Source organism: Amblyraja radiata, chromosome 9 (assembly GCF_010909765.2).
Source record: "Amblyraja radiata isolate CabotCenter1 chromosome 9, sAmbRad1.1.pri, whole genome shotgun sequence".
NCBI lineage: Eukaryota > Metazoa > Chordata > Chondrichthyes > Rajiformes > Rajidae > Amblyraja > Amblyraja radiata.
In genome coordinates this window covers 62,828,691-62,840,337 of record NC_045964.1, presented here as the reverse complement: position 1 = coordinate 62,840,337, position 11,647 = coordinate 62,828,691, and the positions used below count along the sequence as shown (strand labels likewise).

Below are 11,647 nucleotides of genomic sequence, written 5' to 3'. Positions count from 1 at the left end.
TATGTTTCTATGAACAGAGGGACAATGAAAAGCTTTTTGTTGCGTGCTAACCAGTCAGCAGAAAGACAATACATGATTACAATCAATCCATTTACTGTGTACAGATGCATGATAAGAGAATAATGTTTAGTGCAGGGTAAAGCCAGCAAAGTCTGGTCAAGGATAGTCCGAGGGACATCAGAGGTAGATAGTAGTTCAGCACTGCTCTCTAGTTGTGGTAGGATGTTTCAGTTGCCTGATAACAGCTGAGAAGAAACTGTGCCTGAATCTGGAGATGTGCGTTTTCACACATCTATATCTTTTGCCTGATGGGAGAGTGGAGAAGAAATTTGTTTGTGTGCTATTCCAAATAAATCAGTTCATAATATGCATGAGTGCAATCGAGTCATATACAAGTACAACATGTAGTGCACAGAGAAAAATCCCAAACAGCAGTTACCAATAGCAATAGGAAAATACCAAAGTGGATGGTGCAGTTGGTAGAAGTGCTGCCTCACAGCGTCAGAGACACGGATTCGATTCTGACCTGGAGTGTTATCCGTGTGGACTTTGCACATTCCCCCTGTGACCGGGTGAGTTTCTTCCATGCAGGTTATTAGGTTAGATAGGTAGACAAAAAATGCTGGAGAAACTCAGCGGGTGAGGCAGCATCTATGGAGGGAAGGAAATAGGCGACGTTTTGGGTCGAGACCCGAAGAAGTCTGAAGAAGGATCTCGACCCGAAACCTTGCCTATTCCTTCTCTCCATAGATGCTGCCTCGCCCGCTGAGTTTCTCCAGCATTTTCTGTCTACCTTTGTTTGTTCCAGCATCAGATGTTCTTTCTTATACACACAGGTTATTAGGCTTCTATAAATTGCCCCCTAAGAAATGGATGTGAAAGTGGGATAATATAGAATTAGTGTGAATGGGAAATCGATGGTTGGCATGGGCTCGGTGGGCCAAGGATGTGTGTAGGAACTGCAGATGCTGGTTTACAGCGCAGATAAACACAAAATGCTGGAGTAACTCAGCGGGACAGGCAGCATCTCTGTACAAAAGGAATAGGTGACGTTTCGGGTCGAGTCCCTTCTTCTAACTGAGAGTCAGTGAAAAGGGAAACCGAGAGATTTAGACAGTGATATAGAACAAATGGATGAAAATAGAAATAGACTGTTGCTGTGTCTCTGAATTAAACAATAGTTTACAGCATTGCCCCTACAAAGGGAACATAGAAACATAGAAATTAGGTGCAGGAGTAGGCCATTCGGCCCTTCGAGCCTGCACCGCCATTCAATATGATCATGGCTGATCATCCAACTCAGTATCCCGTACCTGCCTTCTCTCCATACCCTCTGATCCCCTTAGCCACAAAGGCCACATCTAACTCCCTCTTAAATATAGCCAATGAACTGGCCTCGACTACCCTCTGTGGCAGAGAGTTCCAGAGGTTCACCACTCTCTGTGTGAAAAAAGTTCTTCTCATCTCTGTTTTAAAGGATTTCCCCCTTATCCTTAAGCTGTGACCCCTTGTCCTGGACTTCCCCAACATCGAGAGCAATCTTCCTGCATCTAGCCTGTCCAACCCCTTAAGAATTTTATAAGTTTCTATAAGATCCCCTCTCAATCTCCTAAATTCTAGAGAGTATAAACCAAGTCTATCCAGTCTTTCTTCATAAGACAGTCCTGACATCCCAGGAATCAGTCTGGTGAACCTTCTCTGCACTCCCTCTATGGCAATAATGTCCTTCCTCAGATTTGGAGACCAAAACTGCACGCAATACTCCAGGTGTGGTCTCACCAAGACCCTGTACAACTGCAGTAGAACCTCCCTGCTCCTATACTCAAATCCTTTTGCTATGAAAGCTAACATACCATTCGCTTTCTTCACTGCCTGCTGCACCTGCATGCCCACTTTCAATGACTGGTGTACCATGACACCCAGGTCTCGCTGCATCTCCCCTTTTCCTAGTCGGCCACCATTTAGAACTGAGGCACAATTCTTGGGGGCTGGGTAGAACATAAAGTGGACAATGAATGAGCTACATTTGGAGCCAAGTTGCAAATTGGAAACATTGCCTAAAGGCAAGCACTTGATCCAAGGGGCCAAATGGTCTCTGCGTGTTGCGTCACCCATCTGCCAGTACTCCAGGCGCGGCTTCAGCACGACGCGGGTTTGCCAGCACTCTGCGCGTGGCGTCAGCGCGCAGAGGAGCCGGCGGCGTGTTACGTGTTGAGTGTTACGTCACCGCGCCGCTCAGCTGCCAGTACTCCAGGCACGCTTTTGCCAGCACTCTGCGCGTTGCGTCAGCGCGTAGGGGAGGAGGCAGCGGCGTGTTGCGCCAGAGTCACGTGACGCCAGTGTTCTGTTCCCGGAGGGAGTTGGATCCTGACCTCGGGCGTTGCCTGTGTGGAACCTTGGTCCCGTGCGGGTGATTGACAGGTCGCTGGTGCAGAGCAGAGGGCGATGCCGGGCATCAAAGGGCAGCAGGAGCGCAGCAGGTATGCAACGGGCAGGGCGATTGCAAGCAATGGGTGCTGCAGGCAGCATGGGACCACAGCATTAAAGCAGCAGCACTCCCACTAACGTGGGCATCATCCAGCCCTGCTCAGATTTGCATCGCTTTTGAGCCTGTCTGTGTCTATGGCAAGGAACGAGGGCACTGGCAGGGAATGGCCATTCTTCACCTGGGAACCCTGACAGTGAGCTATTCAACTGTGTGGAGGCGCCACAGACTTGCTCCCACTGTTGGAGATGCTGGATGCATTCAGACTTAGTTGACTTGAGACCTTAATTGGTACATGTGACAATAAAGTGATCTTGAAACCTTGAGACTAAGATCTCAAGAGATCTGCCCTTACCTCAAGTCTGATACATTGACTTGAAGCATCTCCTCCACTGCCTGGGCTGAGATCAGCTCACCAGTCCTAGTTGGCACCAGCCCCGGTGGCTGAGTTACAACTGTTGGGGCCAGGGTTCGATCCTGACCTCGGGCGTTGTCTGTGTGGAACTCCCTGTGTTTCCTCCCACTCCCCAAATACCTGCAGGTAGATCAAAGATCAAAGGGGAATTAATGGACATGTCAGAGGGAATAAAGTACAGGTCAGAGAGAAATAAAACAGGAAAAGGGCCGTGTGTTATGTATGCATGTAGAGGAGCAACAAGTACATGGATAGAAAAGGTTTAGAGGGATATGGGTCAAATGAACCACTAACCATTTCCCCACTGTTATTAGATACTTGAGCTGACTTCTAATATGCTAAGATAGACACAAAAAGCTGGAGTAACTCAGCGGGACAGGCAGCATCTCTGGAGAGAATGAATGGGTGACGTTTTGGGTCGAGACCCTTCCTCAGGCTCTGTATATGCTAAGGATGGATTCCCCATCTCCCAATCTAATTCGGTGCAAAATTTCCACTTTTTTAATATTTGCACTTTCTCTGCCGCTGTAAAGGGCCTGTCCCACTGTACGAGGTAATTCAAGAGTCCTCCCGAGTTCTCCCCTGATTCGAGCTCGTGTAATGTACGTAGCTGGTACGTAGGGGCTCGTACGAGTTAAAATTTTAATTTTTCATCACGAGTATTTTTTTACTCGTGGACTTTTTTCACAGTATTGAAAAAACGTCATGAGTTTACCGGATTTCCCAAGTACCTACCGTTACACGTACGAGCCGCTACGAGACATCCACGAGCTCCTGCGCACCCGCTACGAACATTACACGAGCTCGAATCGGGGGAGAACTCGGGAGAACTCTTGAATTACCTCGTACAGTGGGACAGGCCCTTAACCGTGTATTTTGCACTTTGTTTCCATTCTGACGTACTATACGTTGTGTTCATGTATGGGATGATATTCATGCATATCACGCAAAACAAAGTTTTTACACAATCTTGGTATACCTGATAATAACACCACGGTGGTGCAGCAGTAGAGTTGCTGCCTCACAGCGCCAGAGATTCGGGTTCGATCCTGACTGTGGGTGCTGTCTGTACGGAGTTTGAACATTCTCCTGGTGACCATGTTTGAACATTCTCCTGGTGAACATTCTCCGGGTGCTCAGGTTTCCCCCCCACACTCCGAAGACATACAGGTTTGTAAGTTACTGGCTTCGGTAAAATTGTAAATTGTCCCTAGGGTGTGTGGGATAGTGTTAGTGTACAGGGATTGCTGCGTCAGTGCGAACTCGCTGGACCGAAGAGGCCTATTTCCGCACTGTATCTCTAAAGTCTAAAGTCACGAACTGTTGTGGCCATATACGGAAGGATTTGCCGGGATATCATGCAAAACAAAGTTATTATTGCTGTAGGTACACAAAATTGCTGGGGAAACTCAGCGGGTGCAGCAGCATCTATGGAGCGAAGGAAATAGGCGACGTTTCGGGCCGAAACCCTTGGTTTCGGCCCGAAACGTCGCCTATTTCCTTCGCTCCATAGATGCTGCTGCACCCGCTGAATTTCCCCAGCAATTTTGTGTACCTTCGATATTCCAGCATCTGCAGTTCCCTTTTGACAACTTATTATTGCTGTATCTTGGTGCATGTGACAATAACAAATCAATACCTAAACCTGTAGGAAGGAACTGCAGATGCAGGTTTATACCAAAGACCAATACAAATTGCTGGAGTAACTCAGCGGGACAGGCAGCATCTCTGGAGGGAAGGAACAGGTGACGTTTCGGGACGAGACTGAAAAAGTCCTGTCTGAAGATTTGGGTCACCCATCCTTTCTCCCCAGAGATGCTGCCTGTCCTGCTGAGTTTCTCCAGCATTTTGTGTCTATCTTCAATGCCTGAACAAAAGAGGACTCGAGCTCGAGGAGACATGTTGGCCGGTATGACGGAGTTGGGTCGAAGGGCCTGTTTCCGTGCTGCTGCGTGACTCTACGCTTCTCCTTTCAGGCCGAAGCTGGACGTTCTGCTGTTGAAACGATTCCTGCGGATCCAGGCCATCCTCTTCCCGTCATGGTCGTCGCAGAGTGTGCTGATGTTCGCCACGCTGCTCTCTGTAGCATTGCTGGGTGAGTGTCCCTCCTCTTCCCCACCTCGGCGACCCGTCACCTTACGGCCACAGCGACTCCCGCGGCAGCCAGCATGGGGCCTTAGCACCGCCGGCCGACTCCCGGACCAGAGACACTCTGCCTCAGAGGGCGGTGGAGGCCGGTTCTCTGGATACTTCAAAGAGAGAGCTAGATAGGGCTCTTAAAAATAGCGGAGTCAGGGGATATGGGGAGAAGGCAGGAACGGGGTACTGATTGGGGATGATCAGCCATGATCAGATTGAATGGCGGTGCTGGCTCGAAGGGCCAAAAGGCCTACTCCTGCACCTATTGTCTATTGTCTTTTGTCATTGGGTATCCATGCGGAATTCCGAGGCCCGCCTGAGTCACTTGCTAACGTCCATATGTTCTCGGATCAGAATTAGGCCATTCAGCCCATCAAGTCTACTCTGACCAGTTTCAATCTACTCCTGATTAAACTTTGCTGCTTGTATGCCTCGTTGTCACCTTCCCCTGAAAAAACATTGATCCGTTCTACATTTCCCTTGATTGACGTCTCCTTTGATCTCTCGTTTTCACACTTTACCCATCCATATCTCTAGTCTCCCTCTCCCCTGACTCTCAGTCTGAAGAAAGGTCTCGACCCAAAACGTCACCCATTCCTTCTCCAGAGATGTGCCTGTCCCACTGAGTTACTCCAGCATTTTGTGTCTATCTTTGGTGTATCTATCTCAATTTTACCAGCATCTGCAGTTCCTTGCTGCACAAGTCTACTCTGCCATTAAATCATGGCTTATCCATCTTTCCCACTCAACCCCATTCTCCTGCCTTCTCCCCATAACCCCTGACACCCGCACTAATCAACAACCTATCAAGCTCCACCTTAAAAAATATTCATTGACTTGGCAACGAATTCCACAGATTCACCTTCCTCTGACCAAATAAATTCTTCCTCATCTCCTTCCTAAAAGTACTACCTTTTATGTGTAAGAAAGAACTGCAGATGCTGGTAAAATCGAAGGTAGACACAAAATGCTGGAGCAACTCAGCGAGTGAGGCAGCATCTATGGAGAGAAGGAATGGGTGACGTTTCGGGTCGAGACCCTTCTTCAGACTGATGAAAGGTCTCGAGCCGAAACAGCGCCCATTCCTTCTTTCCACAGATGCTGCCTCACTCGCTGAGTTACTCCAGCATTTTGTGTCTCCTTACATCCTTTTATTCTGAGGCTGTGGCCTCTGGTCCTCGACTCTCCCACAAGTGGAAACATCCTCTCCACATCCATTCTATCTGCCTCTACCTGAACCCAGCTTCAGATCTGTGACGTGGATAAGAAGAGAGAGGGATAAGATGCAACTCACACCAGGGTCTGGCTTTACCTCAGGAAAGGTCAGCAGAAGACCTGGCATCATGTTCGGCACAGACATTGTGGGCCGAAGGGCCTGTTCCTGTGCTGTATTGTCCCATGTCAACCCTGGTCCCATTCATTTGAATGTCATCACCCAGCCTGTGAAACGGGGCAGTTTCTGAATTGTTTTGTGTTACTTTTGTGCTGTTCAATTATTCGTTAGTTTCCTTTTTTGACTCTCGAAATCTATTTCAATTGTGAAATAGTGAAAAGGCCAGAAGAGGTAAAAACTCAGTAGAAATAGAAAAATGAAAGGTGTTTGCAATTTAAGAAGGGACAGATTAATGAAGGTTCTGTTGAAGTGAAATGTGAATCTGGCTGTGGTTTAGTTTAGAGATGCAGAGATGGGATGTCAGGACTGTCTTATGAAGAAAGACTGGATAGACTTGGTTTATACTCTCTAGAATTTAGGAGATTGAGAGGGGATCTTATAGAAACTTACAAAATTCTTAAGGGGTTGGACAGGCTAGATGCAGGAAGATTGCTCCCGATGTTGGGGAAGTCCAGGACAAGGGGTCACAGCTTAAGGATAAGGGGGAAATCCTTTAAAACCGAGATGAGAAGAACTTTTTTCACACAGAGAGTGGTGAATCTCTGGAACTCTCTGCCACAGAGGGTAGTCGAGGCCAGTTCATTGGCTATATTTAAGAGGGAGTTAGATGTGGCCCTTGTGGCTAAGGGGATCAGAGGGTATGGAGAGAAGGCAGGTACGGGATACTGAGTTGGATGATCAGCCATGATCATATTGAATGGCGGTGCAGGCTCGAAGGGCCGAATGGCCTACTCCTGCACCTAATTTCTATGTTTCTATGCAGTGTGGCAACAGGCCCTTCGGCCCACCAAGCCCACGCCAACCAATGATCACCCATGCACTAGTTCTTGTGTACTAGAAAAAACTAGTGTATTGGTGTAAAAACATCAGTAGAAATAAATGAAAGGTGTTTTTGATTTAAGAAGGGAAGGATTAATAAAGGTACACAAAAATGCTGGAGAAACTCAGCGGGTGCAGCAGCATCTATGGAGCGAAGGAAATAGGCAACGTTTCACCCTAGAAGAACCTGTGCGCGAAGAGCAAGTTGCTTCTAGCGGTGTGCAGCTCTGCCTCGGGCCGGTGGGAGGGACTAAGGCACGGACTACTCACGGCTGAGCTGGTGCACGCGGGCTCTGGATGGACACTGTTCTGACTGTCCCCCCGGTTTTATTCCTTCACAGAGCAGCTGGTGGTTTACCAGGTGGGGATTGTCCCCAGCCGCTTCTTCAAAGTTCTGGGCAGCAAGGACCTGGTTGGTTTTAGAGACCTGACCTCCGTAGCCATCTGCCTCATCGTGGCCAACTCTCTGGTGAGTGAGTGAGTGAGTGAAGCAGATATTCCCAAAGCAACTGAAGGTACAGAGAAGGAGGGCATTATAAGTCAAAATGTATGTTGCTTCTGGTTTCCACGTTCAGCTCTTTCCTGCTTGATGCATTGGGCTGAAGATGTTTGCAAGATGCCTGTTGTTCTGCATGGTAATTAAGATTCTGTGGAGTTTTGTAGAGCAGAGGGGATCTAGGAGTGCAGGTGCATGGTTCCTTGAAGGTGGAGTTTGGCACTTTGGCCTTCATCAGTCAGAGTAATGAACATTGAACTAGGGAGGTAATGTTGCAGTTGTGTAAGACGTTGGTGAGGCCGTATTTAGAGTATTGTGTTCTGTTCTGGGCACCATGTTATAGGAAAGACGTTGTCAAGCTGGAAAGGGTACAGAGAAGATTTACAAGGTTGTTGCCAGGACCAGCGGGTCTGAGCTATAGGGAGAGGTTGAGTAAGGTGGGACTCAACTTCCTTGGAGCGCAGGAGGATGAGGGTGATCTTATAGAGGTGTATACAATCATGAGAGGAATAGAGCAGATAGAGTCTCTTGTCCAGAGTGGGGGAATCGAGAACCAGAGGGCATAGGTTTAAGGTGAAGGGGGAAAGATTTTATCAGAATCCGATGGTGACATTTTCACGCACAGGATGGTGGGTGTATGGAACGAGCTGCCGGAGGAGGTAGTTGAGGCTGGGACTATCACAACATTTAAGAAGCAATTAGACAGGTACATGGATCAGACAGGTTTAGAGGGATATGGGCCAAACGCAGGCAGGTGGGAATAGTGTAGATGGGACATGTTGGTCGGTGTGGGCAAGTTGGGCTGAGAGGCCTGTTTCCGCACTGTATCACTCTTCCACAGTCAACAATGGACCATTGTGAGCTCCATCTTTCCTTGGTCATAGATGCCTGCTCTGATTTGCTCTGTACCTTTTCATACCTCTAATTTCCCTCTCCCCTGACTCTCAGTCTGAAAAAGGGTCTCGACCTGAAACATTACCTATTCCTTTTCTCCAGAGATGCTGCCTGATCCCGCTGAGTTACTCCAGCATTTTGGGTCTATCTTCAGTGTAAAATGGCATCTGCAGTTCCTTCCTACAGACAAACCAACCTGCCTTCCATTAACTCCATTTACATGTTACGACATCTCACAAGGGCCACTCCCTCTTCTCGCCTCTCCCATCGGGCAAGAGGTATAGAAATGTCAAACGCACACCTCCAGATTCAGGGACAGTTTCTTCCCAGCTGTTATCAGGCAACTGATAGACCCTACCAACAGTGGATATTTTTCCTTTCCTTTTCCCGCCCCCTCCCCACATCAGTCTGAAGAAGGGTCTCGACCCGAAACGTCGCCTATTCCTTCTCTCCATATATGCTGCCTCACCCGCTGAGTTTCTCCAGCATTTCTGTCTCTCAACAGCTAGATAGCGGTCCTGAACTACTATCTACTTTATTGGAGACCTTCGGGCTATCTTTAATCGGACTTTACTGGACTTTCTCTTGCACTGAACATTATTCCCTTTATCCTGTATCTGTACACTGTGGATGGCCTAACTGTAATCATGTATAGTCTTTCCGCTGACTGGTTGGCACGCAACAAAAGCTTTTCACTGTACCTCGGTACACGTGACAATAAACTAAACTAAACTATGGTGAATCTGTGGAATACATTTCCAAGTCAATGGATATTTTTAAGGTGGAGATTGATAGATTCTTGATTAGTACGGGTGTCAAGGGTTATGGGGAGAAGGCAGGAGAATGGGGTTGAGAGGGAAAGATAGATCGGCCATGATTGAATGGCGGAGTAGACTTGTTCGGCCGAATGGCCTAATTTTGCTCCTAGACCGTGTTGTCACTTCAGATTTGCGGCCTATAACTTATGAACGTATCTTGCAGTCCATCTCGTTCCCATTGTTGACCCCCCTCCACCACAAACCCTGCTCCAGCCCAGCAGTTACTTCCCGGGTCCAGGGGGGATTCTCCATCCCCGGCCCAGAGAGAGAATGGCTCCTCGGCCCATCGTCTTGTGGCGCGGGTGGGATGACCTTGCCCGTTGAGTTTGACTCCAAGGGACGGCTTTTCTCTTTCAGCTGAAGAGTTTTGACCAATACATCTCGAACCTGATGTACATCAGATGGAGGAAGAGCCTGACCCAGACACTGCACCGGATCTACTTCAGGAGGAAGGTCTACTACACACTGAACGTTCTCCACACCAGCCTGGACAACCCGTAGGTGGAACCTGAGTTTTATTACAAGGTGGTCTCCCATTAGCCTGATCGATGCGGACTGCCCATGGACAACCCAGTGTGGCTGGGCTAGGAATGGGGAGGATGTGGGAGACACTTGCTCCCCAGCTTACCAATGCCCGACTTATGAACAGCGAGCACTTGGGAGACTGGCGAGATGGATTTAGTTTAGTTTAGAGATACAGCGCGGTAACAGGCCCCTTTCGGCCCACCGGGTCCGCGCCGACCAGCAATCCCCGCACATTAACGCTATCCACACACTAGGGACAGTCTTTTACATTTATACCAAGCCAATTTACCTACAAATCTGCACGTCTTTGGAGTGTGGGAGGAAATCGAAGATCTCGGAGAAAACCCACGCAGGTCACGGGGAGAACGTACAAACAGCACCCGTAGTCTGGATCGAACCCGGGTCTCCGGCGCTTGCATTCGCTGTAAGGCAACAACTCGACCACTGCGTCACCGTGCCGCCCATTTGTTGGTCTGCAGGCATCTTCATAAGCGACAGGAGCAGAATTAGGCCATTCGGCCCATCAAGTCTACTTCGCCATTCAATCATGGCTGATCTATCTCTCCCTCTCAACCCCATTCTCCTGCCTTCTCCCCATAGCCCATGACACCCGTACTAATCAAGAATCTATCCCTCTCTGACCTTGAATTATCCATTTACTTGGCCCCCCGCAGCCTTCTGTGGCAATAACTCAGTTCGTGGGCATATTTCCCAATCGCAAATTCTATGCGTCCATCCAAACTTGCATTCTCCCCGTGACAGCGTGGACTTCTCCGGGTGCTCTGGCTTCATTCCACATTGTAAAGATGTGCAGGTTTGTAGGTTTAATTGGACTCGTGTGTAGGATGTGAAACTGGGCTGACATAGAACTAGTGTTGATGGGTGATCGCTGGTCAGCATAGACGGTGGGCTGAAGGGCCTATTTCTAAACTAAACTCGAAGCTAAATTTAGAATAATAGGTACATGGGAGCTTGTTACAGATGGAAATCTAATAGATGGGTTTGGGCGATTGATGCAGAAAGAAAAATGGAATCTGTTTGAGGGCGTACAGTTTAGTTTTACAAAATTGCTGGAGAAACCGGGTGCAGCAGCTGAGTTTCCCCAGCAATTTTGTGTACCTTCGATATTCCAGCATCTGCAGTTCCTTTTTGAACAGTTTAGTTTTAGTCTAGTTTCAGTTGTATTGTCATGTGTACTGAGGTACAGTGAAAAGCTTATGTTGCCTGCTACCCAGTTAGTGGAAAGACTATACATGATTACAATCAAGCAGTCCACAGTGTACAGATGCAGGATAAAGGGAATAATGTTTAGTGCAAGATGGGAGGCACAGTGGCGCAGCAGTAGTGTTTGTGCCTTGCAGCACCAGAAACCAGGGTTCGATCCTGACAGTGGGTGCAGTCTGTATGGTCTTTGTACGTTCTCCCTGTGACCGCCTGGGTTTTCTCCAGGTGCTCTGGTTTCCCCTCGTACTCCAAAGAAGTACAGGTTTGTAGGTTCATTTGGTTTTATTAAAAATTGTAAATTGTCCCTGTGGGATGGGGCTAGTATGCGGGGTGATCGCTGGTCGGCGCGGACTCGGTGGGCCAAAGGGCCTGCTTCAGCACCGTTACTCTGAACTAAACAAAACTAAATAAAGTCCGAGGGTCTCCAATGGTAGGTCAG

The 11,647-nt window shown here is 48.3% G+C and overlaps 1 protein-coding gene across 3 annotated transcripts in view; it reads left to right on the top strand.

Moving 5' to 3' along the window:
* Window positions 1-2,326: 2,326 nt before the first annotated feature.
* The window catches only part of abcd4 (ATP binding cassette subfamily D member 4), a 35,077-nt gene continuing 25,756 nt past the window's right edge, over window positions 2,327-11,647 (top strand). For 2 of the 3 annotated variants that reach the window (XM_033027644.1, XM_033027643.1), the window contains exons 1-4: window positions 2,327-2,480; window positions 4,877-4,995; window positions 7,593-7,720; window positions 9,817-9,956. In XM_033027644.1, coding sequence (XP_032883535.1) covers window positions 2,446-2,480; window positions 4,877-4,995; window positions 7,593-7,720; window positions 9,817-9,956 — 422 coding nt within the window. In that variant the 5' untranslated portion in view covers window positions 2,327-2,445. Of the gene's footprint in view, window positions 2,481-4,876; window positions 4,996-7,592; window positions 7,721-9,816; window positions 9,957-11,647 lie in introns of those variants that run through there. The other variant, XM_033027645.1, reaches the window with a different exon arrangement.